This window comes from Bombina bombina, chromosome 1 (assembly GCF_027579735.1).
Source record: "Bombina bombina isolate aBomBom1 chromosome 1, aBomBom1.pri, whole genome shotgun sequence".
NCBI classification, from domain to species: domain Eukaryota; kingdom Metazoa; phylum Chordata; class Amphibia; order Anura; family Bombinatoridae; genus Bombina; species Bombina bombina.
In genome coordinates, this window is record NC_069499.1 from 1366645872 (window position 1) to 1366666499 (window position 20628).

General features: G+C 40.9%; 1 protein-coding gene across 1 annotated transcript in view; it reads left to right on the plus strand.

The window, feature by feature from the left end:
* The first annotated feature begins 2198 nt into the window (after positions 1–2198).
* RIIAD1 (regulatory subunit of type II PKA R-subunit domain containing 1) overlaps positions 2199–20628 on the plus strand; it is a 73366-nt gene continuing 54936 nt past the window's right edge. Inside the window, exon 1 of the mRNA XM_053695469.1 lies at positions 2199–2310. Coding sequence (XP_053551444.1) covers positions 2248–2310 — 63 coding nt within the window. The 5' untranslated portion in view covers positions 2199–2247. The remainder of the gene's footprint in view (positions 2311–20628) is intronic.

Genomic DNA, 20628 nt, shown 5'->3' on the forward strand with positions numbered 1-20628 from the left:
CCCTGATGAAGCATCTTTCTTAAATAACCCTCCAGTTTCTGATCCATAAGGTCTCTAAAAGAGGAACTATCCTAAAGTAATTCTCTTGGCTAAGGTAGATATAGCGCCCTCTACTCTAGGAACAGTGCGCCAAAGATCTTGTACTGAAAAAGCCACAGGAAACATATTTTTAAACACAGGAGACTATTTAAAGGGAACCCCCAGCTTCTCCCATTCCTGAGATATAGAGGCCTATCTATCAAGCTCCGAACGGAGCTTGAAGGCTCGTGTTTCTGGCGAGTCTTCAGACTCGCCAGAAACACAAGTTATGGAGCAGCGGCCTAAAGACCACTGCTCCATAACCCTGTCCGCCTGCTCTGATGAGGCGGACAGGAATCACCGCAATTCAACCCGATCGAGTACGATCAGGTTGATTGAAACCCCCTGCTGGCGGCCCATTGCCCGAGAGTCTGCAGGGGGCGGCGTTGCACCAGCAGCTCTTGTGAGTAACTATATAAAGAGAGGAAGAGCAAAGGCCTGGAGGAGACAAAAAAGACAGAAGAAGGGAGGAAGGAGATGTGAAAAGAGAAGGATTGAGGAAGAGGGGGAGAACGAGGAGCTACTTGGTTATTAATATTGTTTATATATATTCTTACCTCAGCTTTGTGAGCTTCTCTACCTATGTGGGCGTGGCTAATATCTGTGCCACTGTTCTGGCTGGCAGACCTCAGTTCTGGGCCTCCTGATGATCATCTGCCATTGCCTCAAGGAACTGCAGCTGGCAGAAGCCCCAGGATGTAACTACCCACATATGTGCTGCTGAACTGTGCATACGTGCATTGATGAAAACTGCAACTTGCTTTTTTGTTTATGCTGACTGTAGTTTTTCCATTTAAAAAAAAAGTAAAACATATTTAATGGGACAGTAAAGTCAAAATTAATATTTTATGGTTCAAATAGAGCATGCATTCTGCTTTCCAGTTTACTTTACTTCTGTTATTAAATGTGCTTTGTTCTTTTGGTATACTTTATTGAAGAACATACCTAGGTATGCTAAAGTGCAGCAATGCACTGCTGTGATCTAGCTATTGATTCTAAACATATATGCCTCCTGCCATTGACTCACCAGATGTGTTCAGCTGCCAGTAGTGCATTGCTGAGCCTTCTCTTTAAAAAAGAATACAAAGAAAACGAAGCAAATTTGATACTAGAAGTAAATTGCACAGTTGTTTAAAATTGCATGCTCGTTTTGAATCATGAATCTTTTCACTTGATGCCCCTTTAACATTATGACTGTGATCTACCTATAGTTATAGTAGCTCAACTCATTGATTTATAGACCAGTAAAGCACTGCCCAAAGCTCTCCTCTTTATCTGTAGATAACTTTCTAAATTGTACAGGCCTTTATTTTATGTGTACATGGTTTTTAAAATATCACAGGTTCCTTCATCACATATTTCTAAAATGTACAGCTATTTCATGAAATGTACAAATCTCTAGCTATTTTGCTTAGGTTTTACAAGTAAGACTTCTCTAACCTCTTTTTGACTATTCTTCACAACTTGCAGATGACTTCATTAATCGTATAGATCTTTGCAAAGTTTACAGGTCATATTTAACATGCAAAAAGAATACCCAACATGCAGGGCTTATGGAAACGTACGGAACCTTCTAACCCTCACAGAGCATCAAAAGAAAGCTGGCAGCAGGGCTTAGCTTGAGTAGTCCCAAGTTTTTAATGTGAGAAAACAGGACATAATATCAAAGGAGGGTCCAAATATAAATATTTTTTATCTGTAATTCCATCATAATGGTCATTTTTTATTACATAATTACTTATGCTAATTATATTAGTCGTATGTTTTATAAATGATGATAAACCTTCTAATAGCCCACTCATTTGCATACAGCTTGTCAAATCTAGTTCCAACATTCCAAGCATCATAGTTACATTTCTTGCATTCACCTTATGTAAAGAGCAGAAAGCTAGAGTAGATGTTTCCTGACATATCCGATTTATTTCAAATCATGTAATTTCATGCAACTCCCAGTGACGTAATGACACTGCCCTAAGCATACGGTGGCTTTCATTTAGCTAGTCTCATGGATGAAACAGGATCTCTCTAGCAACTGTTACCATAGAGACCGCTGCCGGGGCGTTTCACTTCATGGTCACATGACCTGCTTGTGACCTAGGTAACGAAAGCTGCACTTCGCTTGGCAACCGACCATAGCAACTGTCGGCGTTCAGGACTTCAGTTTGGAGCATGGCCGAGACAGATCCAGGAGCACTAAGCTCCGAACAGCAGGAGCGACTTCGTGCATGGAAGGTACGCCAGCTAAGGGACTGAAGCCTAAGCAGGCAAACAGACGACCTTAGTTTGTTCATGCTCAGTATTTAACTCTATACATGAGGAGTGCTGCTGACTATCCGTGTATTATACATATGCGTGGTGAACGTGTGTTTTATATTCCTTGACAAAATAAGTTAATGCTATTAATTCGTACAAAAAATAAAATATATTTTAAACTATTGGGAACATGGGTTTTCAGACCTGTTCCAAGGCCTCCTTAACAGGCCAGATTTTGAGGATTATCTTGGGAAGAAGAGCAGGTTAATAACCATGTTTAATAATCAGCTGAATATTTCACCTGTGCTCTTGTTCAGCTATCCTTAAAATCTGGCCGGTTAGAGAGGCCTGAGGACAGGTTTGAAAACCCCTGGTTTAAAGCAATACCGCCCAAACTTTTTCTATGGAAGGCTAGTTTGTAATGGCGTGATTGGCTAGGGGCACGTCACATTAGGGTTGCCACCAGGTGCCCAGTATTTAAAGTGATTGAAAAGTTTAAGGAATTAAGTATCTAAAAATACTCTTAAAAACAGGGGCACTTTAAAGGGACACTGAACCCAATTTTTTTTTTTTTTCATGATTCAGATAGAGCATTCAATTTCAAGCAACTTTCTAATTTACTTCTATTATCAAATTTTCTTTATTCTCTTGCTAACTTTATTTGAAAAGCAAGAATGTAAGTTTAGAATCCGGTCCATTTTTGGTAAACAACCTGGGTTGTTCTTGCTGATTGGTGGGTTAATGCAATAAACCAATAAACAAGTGCTGCCCAGAATCAGAACCGAAAATTGGCTGGCTCCTAAGCTTAGATGCCTTCTTTTTCAAATAAAAATAGCAAGAGAACGAAGAAAACTTGATGATAGGAGTAAATTAGAAAGTTGCTTAATATTGCATGCTCTATCTGAATCATGATAGACAAAATTTGGGGTTAGTATCCCTTTAATTCATTAAACTTTACAAACACGCTTTTTCACATCCTGAGCTTCACACTAACAGATCAGTAATATTGCCTGCTTTCTTTCCTGAAATATATGGACAGTCCACAACGTCATTCAATTACTAGTGGGAATATCACTCCTGGCCAGCAGGAGGCAAAGAGCACCACATCAAAGCTATTAAGTGTCACTCCCCTACCCATAATCCCCAGTCATTCTCTTTGCCTCTGTCAATGGAGGAGGTGAAGTTTGGTGTCTGAAGAAATAAATTCCTTTTTCGGGTACTTTTCCATGCAAGCAAGGATTTGGGTTTAGCTGAGTCCACGTCAATCTCTTCAGTAGAGTAGTGGTGGCTTTTAAGCAGTTAGGAAGTTGTGAGGTAGTCCTTGCTTTGTTTCCATACACATTGCTGCCCATGGTACAGAAGGCCAGAGCTGGTTACTCTGTTCTTTCTTTTTCTACAGGTCTCTGTAAGGAGTATGTGTCCTTTCACGCCTTGTGAGCTGTCTTCCTGCCGGACAGCTAGACTGCAGATAAGTACTTTTGTCTTCTATGTCTTGGAGACTTGCACTTCAGAAGAATTAGTCATATGCAGTAGATGGGGACATTTTTAAATTTCTTTATACAGGATTTTCTTTGGCAGTGGGCAGGCACATTACGTATGTTGAGACTAGGGGTTAATCTTCCCTTTATTGGGACGTTTTTCCTTTTTGGGCTAATTTTGTTGAAATACTTTATTAGTATGTGTGTGACTTATGTTTTACACAGGGATTTATGTATCAACTTAAAATTTTGCAGTTGGTTTTCTTTGCTTGCTTAGCTAGAACAGGCTAACTGACAAACTGCTTGAGTTTGAAACCAGCTGCAGCTACTTGCATCTTATGTTGTAGGCAGAGGGAAACGCGCGCCTTTTACTTGCTGTGTAGTTTCCTCTCTCTGCCGGTTATGTGACTTCTCTCTGCTGTCGGATATTCACGGAGCGGAGCGGTGTCATTGAATTTCAGTCTCTTCAGTGTCGATCTACTATACAATTGTTTTAGAGACTTTGGGCAGCCAAATTGTGGTATTAAAAATTCTTAAAGTGACAGGGTATTTAAAACATTTCTACAATTTGGGGAATTTTTTATTTAGTATTATGGACATGGACCAAGACTCTGTGTTTTTTGACAAATGCTTGTTATACCTTGAGGCACAAATTGTTTTGCCTATGCAATTCTGTGCTCCATGTTTAGCTAGATCACTTCAATTTAAAGATAAATTGTTGCCCTCTGAGCCCAGTGTCTCTCAGGATGATTGTGTTTAGGCAATGCCACAGCTTTCTCCTCAAACGTCCCAAGCCTCTATTGCATCACATACAGTGCCCTGCAGTTCCTCTCAGCCTCCTGGAGGAGTTTATTTGCCTGCAGATTTTGCTGCACAGGTATCCTCTGCGGTATCTGCGGCGTTATCTGCTTTTCCTATGCTGGGAAAACACAAGAGAAAAATTAGACATTCAGATAGTAAGGTTTTTGTTCCACCTACTGATACGCAGATTGCCCACCCTCATACGTCTGATGAGGAGGATATACCGGTAGCCTCTGAGGGTGAAATCTCAGATTCAGACAGTATTATTCCTTCATCTGATACTGAAGAAGTAAACTTCAGATTTAAGCTTAAACACCTTCGTGTACTGTTAAAGGAGGTATTGGCTACTTTGGACAAGTCCGCTACTTCTATCGTTGTCAACCCTAAGAAGTCTAGTAAACTTAATAAATACTATGATGTTCTTTCCTCTGTGTAAGTTTTTCCTGTCCCAGACCGTGTGACGGAGATTATTTCACAGGAATGGGAGAAGCCAGGGATTCCTTTCTCCCCGTCTCCCGTATTTAAAAAGATGTTTCCTGGGGGCGGAGCCAACTGCCGCATGGAGTAGACGCTTTTATCTAGAGCTCCTGAACCAAGCACGGTATCAAATGACCAAAAAAGCTGTTTCTCCCATTCAGAAAATGACCAACTCCTGCTCTACTGCAAAATTAATCTAATGTGAATCTATTTCAACCCACGAGATAGATATACTTGAGGCATAGCTCCGATACAAAGCTCCTACACGCAGCGACTCTAAGACTCTCAGAGGACGCCATCTTAGGCCTCTCTATGCAGAGCAGGGCAGCAGAGTATCTTAATGTAGAGCCGCGGGACGGGCTACGGGGGGACTGACTAGTCGGAGGAAATCTGGACCTGCAACCGGACTACTCCTCTTTTCGCTCCTGCTGTGCCTGTTTTGCCGCCTTCTCTCTCACTGAAGTTCACACATATTTAGGATTGAAACTGCGTGCCCTCAATATCTCAATAAGGACATGGAACGCAGTATAGAGAGGGAGTTTGTGATGTTCCAGCGCATGGATGATCATTTTGTTGAACTCCGACAGAGCCTGCTAGCGGTAGTGGAACTAGCGAGACACCTACCACAAGCCCCGCAGCCAACCCTACAACATGGAAGCCTGGAGACTCCCCTTCAGATCATCAGCACACAGATTCCAAAAGAGGATGAAGCGCCTGCCGACCAGAGCTCCTCAGAGTTTATGGGTAAGCCGCCCCACACTGAGCTCCTAGATGCCGGGACAATACCTGATAGTGGGCCACAAGGGACGCTCCACACACCCGCCTCCACGATTGAGCCGCATACTCCACTTCCTCCAGAGATTGTTAACTGGAACAGAGGGTCATTACTCACTATAGACACGGTTTCACTTAATACCCCTAATAGCTCCTATCGCCATCCCATGGAAGTATACACTCCCCATCTGCTTGAATGCAGAGGGGCCCTGGGACAAACTCTGAGCTGCAGGTGCAAACTTCATTGATCTGGTTTAGAGGACTTAAAATCTGGTATTGGCTAAACGATCTTATTACCTCATCTTCACTCCTAGGTAGTGCTCTGGACATTAATTATCTCCCAGTTTAAACAGCCCTGTTCCTTTACTATGTTATACTACTAATCTCTTACAGGCATCTACACCGTTAAGCTATATTGTGTGTGTTTATCTTATTAAGTAGGATGTGGTTTCAATAATGTCTGCTGGGACTATTTTTCTCCTTTCCTTTTATTATTTTCTCTTCATATTACTTTACAAGGGTCTCTCATTTAAGTATTTCAACAGCTTCTAAATGTTAAAATTTTGCCTAAGGGATGGTTGATGTTGCTATTTTACCCCTACAGAAACACAGTCAAAGCTTTCCATAAAGCTGAATAGGGCCTTTCAATTAGCCCCTCAACTAAGTATATAAATTGCTACATCTTGAGCAACTCCTGTTCTCCCCTATTAACTACATAAACAACAGAGTGTCCCCTGAAGACCATCCCTTTAACCACATAATACCCTCTACAATCACCCCTAGCACCTCCTTATTTTGATATACTCTAAGGCTCCGCCCCCCCTCTATTTCCCGTCCCCACTCCACTTAGAGCGGCTCGTGCCCGCTGGATTTCCTTTCCCCCTCCCCGCCAACTTGGTCCAGAAGTGACCAAGCAATAGCTAACCTCCACTTGCCCCAATTTTCCTTGTCACTCTATTAAATAACCACAAGAGCCGCAAGGTGGAGACCAACTTTATTATTCACATAACATAAAAATGAGGTTACGTTATAATCCGTGGTTTTCCCAGCTATTCATATTTTATAATGTGATTTTTGATGACTAGATATTGGCTACAAATTCTCTACTCACAATTTATACAACAAGAATTCCAGATATAGCTCCATACTACATAGCTCCTGTCTTGTCATTTTTTTGTTGTTGGAAAAGCACAGAATTCATGTTCAGAAATGTTATATTTCTTTTTCTTCATTATGTGTTTTGAGAATACTATATACATTCTATTGTTAAATTCACAATATCAATGGATGAATATTTTTTGTAATGTCTCTTATAACCTCAATAAAAAACATATTTAAAAAAAAAAAAAAAAAAAAAAAGATATTTCCTGTTGCTGACTCCATTTAAAGATTATTGGCGCACAGTGCCTAAATGCCTAAAGTAGAAGGGGCTATTTCTACTCTGGCTAAGAGAACTACGATCCCTATAGAGGATAGCTGCTCCTTTAAGGATCACATGGCCAAAAAGCTGGAAGCTTATTTGAAGAAGATGTATGTTCATCAAGGTCTTCAATGGCAACCTGCAGTTTGTATTGCCACAGTAGAAAGTGTGGCATCTTATTGGTGCGATGCCTTGTCTAAATCCATTTTAGTAGAGACTCCATTGGAGGAGATACAAGATAGGATTAAGGCTCTCATACTAGCCAATTCCTTTATTTCTGATGTTAACATGCAAGTTATTAGATTGGGAGCCAAGATGCCTGACTTCACTGTCCTAGCCCGCAGGGCATTGTGGCTAAAATCTTGGTCAGCTGATGTTACCTCTAAGTCCAAGCTTCTGGCACTTCCTTACAAGGGGAAGACCTTGTTCGGAACTGGTCTGGCAGAAATAATTTCTTATATTACGGGTGGAAAAGGGTCTTTTTTACCGCAAGACAAGAAGAACAGACTCAAAGGACGTCAAAGTAATTTTCGTTCCTTTCGTAACTTCAAGGGTCAAAAGTCTTCCTCTCCCTCTTCCAAGCAGGAGCAGTCCAAGTCTTCTTGGAAGCCTAATCTTGGAATAAGGGGAAGCAATCAAAGAAACCCTCAACTGAGTCTGTCAGCATGAAGGGTCGGCCCTCGGTCCGGGTTTGGATCAAGTGGGGGGGGGCAGACTTTCGCTGTTTTGTCAAGCTTGGAGATGAGATGTCCCAGATCCTTGGGCTGTGGACATAGTATCTCAGGGTTACAAAATAGAATTCAAAACCTTCCCTCCCAGGGGCAGATTCCACCTCTCAAGATTCGTTTAATTTACAAAAATTACCAATGGCACTACCTTTGTATAATAGACCTGTTTATATCTTCAATTGTGCCACTACAATACGGCTAGATGTGGGTGCATGGTGTATGAGTATAAATATTAGAATTACAAAGGAAAAGCATACACTCAGACTGCACTCCTAGGTCAGGTTGCAAATTTGTTGCAAATAATAATCACTTAGTTGCTGATCCAAGGTTGGAATACGGGGATAGGAATAGACACTAAATTAAAATATAACTTTTATTGGGTTTAATAATTAAAATAGGAAAAATCATTAAAACCACACTTAAGTACCGACTGTAGTTTGTAGAAATATAATAACCGATTTTTAGTTCAATTAAGCAGTTATGCCTGCTTGCGTGCAAGTCTAATGTACCTATCTATCGTAGTACATAACATATAAATTACAAGTAGTAGTGATAGGTTGGCTTGACACTCTATATGGGGAAGTGTGTGAGAGAGTAGAGTAAAAGGTAGGTCCACTTTTATTTAGACAGGTAGTTAGACCATGACTGATTGAATGTTGTCATAGATGAGCTAGATAGACTAACGTTGTGATAGCACACAATATTGTGACTCGATGTACATAAACTTCTCCTAGATATTCGTGTGATAAACCTCAATATTGGAAAGGTAAATTTAACTATAGGAGAGAGGTTGTGCTAAAATTATGGTTAGAAGCTTGCCACGTATTTATCTTAGCATTGTAACATTCATAGGTTCACTTGTTATATTGTATCCGGCTTTGTGTTACGGTTAATTCACCATGTATTATTTGGCCGGTATGCCTATATATTATATTAACCCAAAAGAGTTGTAAATAGTACGGTTAATACTCTTAGTATTATTTAGCCGGTATGCATTTATATTCTATTGACCCAAGGGGTTGTAAATAATATAAGGCAAGTGAGGTGCCAAATGAACGTTTGTAGCGTGGGCTCTATTAGAGCTGACTGGATATTGGTCGTGCAGCGTCTAAGCAATTGAAGTATCAGTCAGGTGTGAGTTGCATAGGCTCAGTATTGTTTAGCCGGTATGCATATATATACTATTGACCTAAATCGTTGTAAATAATACGAGGCAAGTGAGGTGCCGGTCAAATGTTTGTAGCGTGGGCTCTAATTGAGCTAAGTAAATGTTAGCCGTGCGGCGTCTAAGCAAGTGGGGTATCAGTCAGGTGTGAGTAGCGTAGACTCAGTTAGAACTGAATGGATATTAGTCGTGCAGCGTCTAGGTCAAACACGTCCTCACACACTTAGTTCTCATATAGAATATTCAATTTAGTGATGGTAATGGCGTTCTGGAATAGAGTCCCATACATTCACTCTCAAACACACTTGTAAATTAGTACAGGATAACTCGGATAACTGAAAATATTATTTCATGATAAGTCGTATTAAAGGAGATTATTACTCCATCTAGTGACTACAGTAATGGTTCGGTAGCTTAAGGCTAATCTAAAACACAGGAGCTCCTAGGACTCCTAACGTCCCTAACATGTTTCGCCACTTAGCGTGGCTTTTTCAAAGGTGAACGCGCCGCTCAGTAGTCGGCTATTTAAGGCTGCTTAGAATCACCCCCCCAATAGGCGTGCATACACCTTCTGACCTATCAATGACGATTGAGATGTGTGTGTCATAATGAGGAGGGGATTAGCAGGATAGTCTCTGAAGTGGTTAACTGTTTGATGGCTGGATACGGTCAAAAAGGCACATTTATTGACTATCAAACTTATAGCAAACGTTTGTATTGCATTATTATGGACCGCTAGAACGAATAGAAAATAATAGGATTTAAGGTTAGATAAACAATTGAGATATCGTGATATCGTTAGTATTTGCAATCGTCATTGATAGGTCAGAAGGTGTATGCACGCCTATTGGGGGTGTGATTCTAAGCAGCCTTAAATAGCCGACTACTGAGCGGCGCGTTCACCTTTGAAAAAGCCACGCTAAGTGGCGAAACATGTTAGGGACGTTAGGGCATTGGTGAGGAGTCCTAGGAGCTCCTGTGTTTTAGATTAGCCTTAAGCTACCGAACCATTACTGTAGTCACTAGATGGAGTAATAATCTCCTTTAATACGACTTATCATGAAATAATATTTTCAGTTATCCGAGTTATCCTGTACTAATTTACAAGTGTGTTTGAGAGTGAATGTATGGGACTCTATTCCAGAACGCCATTACCATCACTAAATTGAATATTCTATATGAGAACTAAGTGTGTGAGGACGTGTTTGACCTAGACGCTGCGCGACTAATATCCATTCAGTTCTAACTGAGTCTACGCTACTCACACCTGACTGATACCCCACTTGCTTAGACGCCGCACGGCTAACATTTACTTAGCTCAATTAGAGCCCACGCTACAAACATTTGACCGGCACCTCACTTGCCTCGTATTATTTACAACGATTTAGGTCAATAGTATATATATACATACCGGCTAAACAATACTGAGCCTATGCAACTCACACCTGACTGATACTTCAATTGCTTAGACGCTGCACGACCAATATCCAGTCAGCTCTAATAGAGCCCACGCTACAAACGTTCATTTGGCACCTCACTTGCCTTATATTATTTACAACCCCTTGGGTCAATAGAATATAAATGCATACCGGCTAAATAATACTAAGAGTATTAACCGTACTATTTACAACTCTTTTGGGTTAATATAATATATAGGCATACCGGCCAAATAATACATGGTGAATTAACCGTAACACAAAGCCGGATACAATATAACAAGTGAACCTATGAATGTTACAATGCTAAGATAAATACGTGGCAAGCTTCTAACCATAATTTTAGCACAACCTCTCTCCTATAGTTAAATTTACCTTTCCAATATTGAGGTTTATCACACGAATATCTAGGAGAAGTTTATGTACATCGAGTCACAATATTGTGTGCTATCACAACATTAGTCTATCTAGCTCATCTATGACAACATTCAATCAGTCATGGTCTAACTACCTGTCTAAATAAAAGTGGACCTACCTTTTACTCTACTCTGTCACACACTTCCCCATATAGAGTGTCAAGCCAACCTATCACTACTACTTGTAATTTATATGTTATGTACTACGATAGATAGGTACATTAGACTTGCACGCAAGCAGGCATAACTGCTTAATTGAACTAAAAATCGGTTATTATATTTCTACAAACTACAGTCGGTACTTAAGTGTGGTTTTAATGAGTTTTCCTATTTTAATTATTAAACCCAATAAAAGTTATATTTTAATTTAGTGTCTATTTCTATCCCCGTATTCCAACCTTGGATCAGCAACTAAGTGATTATTATTTGCAACTAATTTGCAACCTGACCTAGGAGTGCAGTCTGAGTGTATGCTTTTCCTTTGTAATTCTAACACCTCTCAAGATTATCTGCAGACCAGGTAAAAAGAGAGGCATTCTTGAACTGCGTTCATGACCTTTCCTTCCTGGGAGTGATTGTTTCAGTTCCAGTAAGGAAACAGGGTTTAGGATTCTATTCAAATCTGTTTGTGGTTCCCAAAAAAGATGGAACTTTTCGACCCATTTTAGACCTAAAGTGCCTCTACAAGTTTCTCAGGGTACCGTCCTTCAAAATGGAAACCATTCGTTCCATTCTTCCTTTGGTCCAAGAGGGTCAGTTCATGACGACCATAGACCTGAAGGAGGCGTATCTTCATGTTCCCGTCCACAGGGATCATCACAAATTCCTGAGATTTGTCTTTCTAGACAAACACTTTCAGTTTGCGGCTCTTCCGTTTGGCCTTGCCACAGCTCCCAGAATTTTCTCAAAGGTTCTGGGAGCTCTCTTGGCAGTGGTCAAATCTCGTGGGAATTGCAGTGGCGCCATACCTGGATGACATATTGGTTCAGGCGCCATCTTTTCAACATAAAATAGATCTTGTTGTCTTTTCTTCGTTCCCACGGTTGGAAAGTGAAGCTGGAAAAGAGTTCCCTTGTTCCAGCTACAAGGGTGGTTTTCTTAGGGACCATAATAGATTCCCTATCCATGAAAATTTTTCTGACGGTGGTCAGAAAATCCAAAATTCTTTCCTCTTGCCTCTCTCTTCACTCTACTGTTCGGCCATCAGTGGCTCAATGTATGGAGTTAATTGGTCTGATGGCCACTTCCATGGACATCATTCCCTTTACTCAAATTCCATTTGAGAGCTCTGCAATTATGCATGCTCCGACAATGGAACGGAGACCATTCGGATCTGTCTCAGAGGATAGATCTAGACCAGTCGACAAGAGACTCTCTCCCATGGTGGCTTTCTCAGGACCATCTGTCTCAGGGCACATGCTTCCGGAGACCTTCCTGGGTGATTGCGACCACGGACGCCAGCCTGCTAGGCTGGGGAGCAGTCTGGGACTCGTTAAAGGCACAGGGACTATGGACTCGGGAGGAGTCTGCTATCCCCATAAACATTTTGTAGTTGAGAGCGATTTACAATGCTCTGATGGCTTGGTCTCAATTGTCCTTAGCCCGGTTTATCAGGTTTCAGTCGGACAACATCACCTCAGTGGCTTACATCAACCACCAGGGAGGAACTCAGAGTTCCTTAGCCATAGAGGAGGTGGCACGGAGTGGACAACTGGGAAGCAAATTTCCTGAGCAGACAGACATTTCATCCCGGTGAGTGGGCTCTCCATCCGGAGGTGTTCTCCAGGTTAACCCTCAAATGGGTGGTACCGGAGTTGGATCTGATGGCGTCTCGGCAGAACGCCAAGCTTCCAAGGTACAGTTCAAGGTCATGAGGTCCTCATGCCGCTCTGATTGCTTGTATCAAACAAGAGAGAGCATCACTATTTCTAATAGCTCCTGCATGGTCTCGCAGGATCAAGTATGCAGACCTATGAAGATGTCTTCTCGGCTGCCTTGGAGGTTGCCTCTGAGGATGGACCTTCTAACTCAGGGTCCATTCCTCCATCCAAATCTCGTTTCTCTGAAGCTGACTGCTTGGAGATTGAATGCTTAGTTCTGCCTAAGCGTTGATTTTCTGAGTCGGTCATTGAGACCACGATCCAGGCTCGCAAGCCTGTTACTCGGAAAATTTACCATAAGGTATGGCGTCAATACCTTTATTGGTGTGAATCTAAGAGCTACTCTTGGAGTAAGGTCAGGATTCCTAGAATTTTGTATTTTCTGCAGGAAGGTCTGGAGAAAGGATTGTCAGTTCTCTGGAAGGTCAGATTTCTGCATTATCTATTTTGTTACACAAGCGTCTGGCGGATGTGCCAGATGTTCAGTCTTTTTGTCAGGCCCTGGTCAGAATCAGGCCTGTGTTTAACCCTGTTACTCCTTCTGGGAGCCTTAATCTTGTTCTTAAAGTTTTGCAGCAGGCTCTGTTTGAGCCAATGCATTCCATTGATATTAAGTTGCTATCTTGGAAGTTTTTTTTCTTATTGCTTTCTCTTCTGCTCGGAGAGTTTCGGAACTCTCAGCTTTGCAGTGTGATTCACCTTACCTTATCTTTCATGCGGATAAGGCGGTTCTTCGTTCTAAATTTTAGTTTCTTCCTAAAGTGGTTTCAGATAGAAATATTAAACAGGAAATTGTTGTTCCTTCTCTCTGTCCCAATCCTTCTTCTCATAAAGAACGTCTGTTGCACAACTTGGATGTTGTGCATGCTCTAAAATTCTACCTACAGGCGACTAAGGATTTTCACCAGTCTTCTGCCCTGTTTGTTTGTTTCTCAGGAAACCGTAAGGGTCAGAAGGCTACTTCTACTTCTCTTTCCCTCTGGTTTAGAAGTAAGATTTGTTTTGCTTATGAGACTGCTGGACAGCAGCCTCCTGAGAGAATCACAGCTCATTCCACTAGGGCTGTCTCCTCTTCTTGGTCTTTTAAAGATGAAGCTTCTTTGGAACTTCTTTGCAAGGCTGCAACTTGGTCCTCTCTGTATACTATTTCCACAGTTTACAAATTTGATACTTTTTCCTCGGCTGAGGCCTCTTTTGGGAGAAAGGTTCTTCAAGCGGTGGTGCCTTCTGCTTAGGTCTTCCTGTCTTGTTCTCCCTCCATGTTCATTCTGTGTCTTCTAGCTTGGGTATTGGTCCCACTAATAATTGAATGACGTTGTGGACTCTCCATATCTTAAAAAAGAAAACAAAATGTATGCTTACCTGATACATTTATTTATTTCCGGATATGGAGAGTCCACGACCCCACCCTTTATTAAGACAGTTATTTTTTACTAAACCTCAGGCACCTCTACACCTTTGTGTTATTCTTTTTCCATTTCCCTTCGGTCGAATGATTGGGGATTATGGGTAGGGGAGTGACACTTAACAGCTTTGCTGTGGTGCTCTTTGCCTCCTCCTGCTGGCCAGGAGTGATATTCCCACTAGTACAGGTAGCCCTTAGGTTACGCTGGGATTAGGTTCCAGAAGGAATGGTTGTAAATAGAAACTGTTGTAAATTAAAACCCAGTTTATAATGTAAGTCCTTGGGAAGTGAGGGAGTTAGGTTCCAGGCCCCTCTCAAAATTGTCATAAGTAACACCTAATACATTATTTTTATTTTTTAAAGCTTTGAAATGAAGACTTTAAATGCTAAACAGCATTATAAACCTAATAAAATAATCACACAACACAGACTTTATCATCAAACTAAGTTTAATGAACAAAAATCTTTTTTTTACTTGCATTTTTCTGCAAACAGTTCTCTGCATTCTTAGGATGTTAGATAATATTGGGTCTGCAGCTATTCTATGTATTCCAGTCTGGACTGATTTATAGGAACCCTGACCTTCAAGCAGCTGGGCAGGAAGATCTTGTTCCTTTGAAAGCTGCTCGATAGCTCAGGTCTGGTTACACTGATCGATTTTAGCTTGCTTGGCTTGCATATCTTTGCTGCAAGACAAGCGGACAGCTCCACCTACTGACTATTTTAATCAATGCACTGCTTCTCAATGCTTTTTAATAGCAGTCACATGACTAAAAAAAAAGGGCGTTATTCTGAAATGGCGCAAATTGAACCATAGCAAACCGAGGGCCACCTGTAATTGAATTACGTTGTGGACTCTCCATATCCAGAAACATTTTGGTTTTTTTACAGCTGTGTCATTTGCTTGGAGTTAGTGTGCATGATACATTGTCTGAGCTTGTTATCAAAAAGGTGACAACCTCATTGATATGTAAATGCACGCTACTTCTGTCACAGTATGTGAGAATATCAGTGCTCCAAGATAGCAGCCCCCATTACAAAGAGGTGGAGCGTTGCCATCGGGCAACTTTTCAGGGGTTAAAATAGGAACATGGCTTTAAAGAGAGCTGCCACATCAGGATGAAAAGCAATAGCATAGTAAGAAGTAATCACTCTAGAGTAGTTGTGCCCAGCAGCTTACTGTCCCTTTAACCCCTTAATGACCACAGCACTTTTCCATTTTCTGTCCGTTTGCGACCAGGGCTATTTTTACATTTTTGCGGTGTTTGTGTTTAGCTGTAATTTTCCTCTTATTCATTTACTGTACCCACACATATTCTATACCATTTTTCTCACCATTAAATGGACTTTTTAAAGATACCATTATTTTCATCATATCTTATCATTTACTATAAAAAAATGTATAAAATGGAAAAAAAACACTTTTTCTAACTTTGACCCTCAAAATCTGTTACGCATCTACAACCTACCAAAAAACAACCATGTTAAATAGGTTCTAAATTTTGTCCTGAGTTTAGAAATACCCAGCGTTTACATGTTCTTTGCTTTTTTGCAAGTTATAGGGCAATAAGTACAAGTAGCACTTTGCTATTTCCAAACCACTTTTTTTCAAAATTAGCGCTAGTTACATTGGGACACTGATATCTTTCAGGAATCCCTGAATATCCCTTGACATGTATATATTTTTTTAGAAGACAACCCAAAGTATTGATTTAGGCCCATCTTGGTATATTTCATTCCACCATTTCACCGCCAAATGCGATCAAATAAAAAGAGTCTTTCACTTTTTCACAATTTTAGGTTTCTCTCTGAAATTATTTACAAACAGCTTGTGCAATTATGGCACAAATGGTTGTAAATGCTTCTCTGGAATCCCCTTTGTTCAGAAATAGCAGACATATATGGCTTTGGCATTGTTTTTTGGTAATTAGAAGGCCGCTAAATGCCGCTGTGCACCACACTTTTATTATGCCCAGCAGTGAAGGGGCTAATTAAGGAGCTTGTAGGGTTAATTTTAGCTTTAGTGTAGTGTAGTGTAGTAGACAACCCAAAGTATTGATCTGGGCCCATTTTGGTATATTTCATGCCACCATTGCACTGCCAAATGTGATCAAATAAAAAAAATTGTTCACTTTTTCACAAACTTTTTTACAAACTTTAGGTTTCCGACTGAAATTATTTACAAACAGCTTGTGCAATTAAGGCACACATGGTTGTAAATGCTTCTCTGGGATCCCCTTTGTTCAGAAATAGCAGACATATCTTTGGCGTTGCTTTTTGATAATTAGAAGGCCGCTAAATGCCGCTGCGTATCACACATGTATTATGTCTAGCAGTGAAAGGGTTAATTAGGTAGCTTGTAGGAAGCTTGCAGGGTTAATTTTAGCTTTAGTGTAGAGATCAGCCTCCCACCTGACACATCACACCCCCTGATCCTTCCCAAACAGCTCTCTTCCCTCCCCCACCCCACACTTGTCCCCGCCATCTTAAGTACTGGCAGAAAGTCTGCCAGTACTAACATAAAAGGTATCTTTTAATTAATTTTTTTTAGCATATTTACATATGCTGCTGTGTAGGATCCCCCCCAAACAGCTCTCTATCCCTCCCCCTCTACCTTATTGGGAGCCGTCTTGAGTACTGGCAACTGTCTGCCAGTACCCAGTTTACAATAAAATTGTTGTTTTTTTTTTCCTGTAGTGTAGCTTCCCCCCCCCACGAAAGACCAACCCCCTCCCAGATCCCTTAGATCTAAATTATTCCCAATTCCCACCCCCTTTCTCCCACTTTGCAGCATTACATTTTCCATGCTATAGTGGTTCCAACCTGCTCCCGCCCCGTGCACGCGCCCACCGCCCCCCCGCGCACGCATGCGTCTGTGCGCGTCCTCGGCGATCCAACTCACAATTCCGCCTCCCTCTTGCATCATCAACCCATTGATGGCCGCCCACCCGCCTCCCACATCGTCTCCAACCCACCAACGATTGCGGCCATCGATGTCCGATGCAGAGAGGGCCACAGAGTGGCTTTCTCTGCATCGGATGGCCAAGTATGGTTATTGCAGGATGCCTCGATATTGAGGCATCACTGCAATAACCGGAAAGCGTCTGGAAGCGATCAGGATCACTTCCACCGCTTTCCAAGACTGACGACATGCAGGGTACATCCTCGGTCGTTAAATGTATTTTTTTGGAGGACGTACCCTGCACGTCATCGTTCGTTAAGGGGTTAAACAACATTCTAATGTATCTCAATTAGCAAGTTTGCTTCTTTTCTTTTTTTTTGTTTGTTTGTTGAAGAAGCAGCAATGCACTACTAGGAGCTTGCTAAACATTGGGTGATCCAATGACAAGAGATATATATTTGCACCCGCCAATCACTAGTTATCTCCCAATAATTCAATAGAAGTAAACTGGAAAGTTGTTTAAAATTGTACGCTGTATCTAAATCATAAAAGTTTCATTTTGACTTCACTGTCCCTTTAAATGACTAATGTGGAACTGCTATTTCGACAACAAATTTCTGATGTCTGTTTTTTTCGGTTTCAATACATTTTTTTCCCATCTGCTGTTACAAAGATATAGGGAATGGCAATTTTAATTTACAAAACATGCTGCTACGAGTGATGGGCTGCATTCTAGATCACAAAGGTAAATTATTGGCAATCAAGGGTTTAATTCAAGGCTACCCTATTAATATTGCCACCGTCTACTGCTCCAGTAAAGGACAGTTATCATTTCTTACCCTACCCTTTTACACCTGGCCTCTTTCCAGGAAGGCTTGTGTCTTTTAACTAGAGACTTTAATATGCCCATGATAAGCTCTCTAGATAGCAAAGTGACTTCACCTCATCAGTCTCGAATAACTGCATCTCCTATCAATTTTATGTCCAAATTTATACACAAAGTTTTCTTGCTAACTCCTGGCGTTAGGTTAATTGTTCTGCTAAAGACATTTTTACATTTATACAGGTAGCCCTCAGTTTGTTTTACACTGATTCAGAATAACAATTGTTACAGCACTGACAAAAATAGTTAATATATGTTGCAGATTTAGCCTTGAGAAGTCAGCAGATTGCATTTAAATTTCTGAGAATTCTAAAATCCTCAATTTTTTTTTTTTTTTAGAGCTAAATTACATGAAAAGGGGGCAAAATCAATAACATAAAGTAGACATGTGCACTCAGCAGTTTTGATCACTGTGGAAGAAGGCGGCCGCTCGCGGCATTTGACTCTTCAGAGAAGTATTTCTTCTTTTGAAAGTTCAACACATTAAGATCTGTGCAAATCAAGATCTTAGCGTTTTGCGCTTTCACAAGAAGAAATCCATCTCCAAAAAGAGCCGAATGCCACAAGTGGCCGCCTTCTTCTGCATTCGGCAGTGAATGAAACAATAATTTGTATAATAATGTAAAGTTGTTCCATTACACATAACTAAACATTTTATATTACAATATCAATATAAGGGAGCTTATATTTCTGAACTCACAGTTTTTGTTCATAGGCCTAGAATTATTAAAAGTTGTCCGTAAAACTAATCTTACAGAACTGTAACATTGCAACTTGAAAATAACACAATTCAAATTCACGTCCACAAGTTGCTAGTGATTCTTCTTTATATTTGATGGAGCAACCATTGACATATGAGCACAAAGAACAATCTCCCCTGAGAATGATACCAGCATCATCTAAACACCTTCAAAATGTTATAGAACAAACAAATAAAAAACGGAGGGGGATTCCATTTTGAAACAGCCGTCTCTAACATAATAAGAAAAAAACGTTGTCAGCTTTGCAGTAGGGAGACACAAGAAAGAGACAAGATTCTTCACAAGAGCAACAGAATCTCTATGAATTCCGCTTTCCATATTCTTAACCACTCCTTGGAACACCCACAGCAAGTTCCTCGTTCGTGTCTGTGCGGTCTTTGAGGCACATTCCAGTGAAAGATTTGAAAATATTTTATAGTTACAAACAATTTTTCAAGGGTGTTTCCAAGGTTGTTGTAATTATTATCATACAGTTAATGGCAGTAATTACCGCTTAAAAATATAGGTGAAACAATGCTAAACAAGTTGAGAACATGGCCTTGCCTTCACAGAGAGGCCTCTTGGCAACCTCACAAACATCTATGAATCAAGGCCATTGTCTCTGCAAGCTTTAAAACACTCCAATTTTGTGCTTTTACCCCACAAAAAACAAACTACCAAAAGCAGTTACTTGATTTGCAGCATTTTTAGATTACAGCATTTTCTTTTTTGGTTTCTCTAGGGAGTGTGAGACAAACACAATTTTGCACAAAAGCAAAGGTGTTTATTGTCCTTTTAATGATTACAGGCCACCTTGTGTGTTGCAAGGAATGAGACATGGAAGAGTAAAAGGGGGCAAATACAATTCACCAGGGCCTGCATTATTACGTAAAATCTGCAAAGACATGGTAGATTAAAAGGAGAGGTGGTGTATTCATTTCTCCAACATTGGTGTGTCCGGTCCACGGCGTCATCCATTACTTGTGGGAAATATTCTCCCCCACAGGGAAAGGCAAGGAGAGCACACAGCAAGAGCTGTCCATATAGCTCCCCCTCTGGCTCCGCCCCCCGTCATTCTCCTTGCCGCTCTGAACAAGTAGCATCTCCACGGGGATGGTGAGGAGTTTGTGGTGTTAGTTGTAGTTTTTTATTCTTCTATCAAGAGTTTGTTATTTTAAAATAGTGCTGGCTTGTACTATTTACTCTACAACAGAAAAGTGATGAAGATTTCTGTTTAAGAGGGCTATGATTTTAGCACAAGTAACTAAAATCCATTTCTGTTACCACGCAGGACTGTTGAAACCAGAGAACTTCAGTTGGGGGTAACAGTTTGCAGACTTACCTGCTTCAGGTATGACTAGTCTCCTTCTAACAACACAGGCTAATGCTAGATGACAGTCATTTTTCCCCTCAGGGAAAACGGTAAGCCATTTTTCTTTCACCTCAGCAAAAAAGATAACAGGCTTCCCCTTTTTGATTTTTATGCTGGTAGACACTGTCAGGGGCCAAATCGATTGTTTTTTATTACAATATGATGGCAATTGAAATGTTTTATAAGCTCATATACACTTGGGGACGTTTTTTATTGATCTGGCTTGCTTTAGACACCTAAATCTAGTCAGGAAGGCCCCTTCACTCTAGTGTACTGAGGGAGGAGGCCTCATTTTGGCACTTCAGTTAATTTCAAGGCAGTGCATGCAGTTCCATGTGAGAGGGTCCTGTGGCTCAGAAAGTGACTCCAGAAGGCTTATTTCTGTGGATGATTGACCCCTAAGAAAGGTAAAAGCTGCAG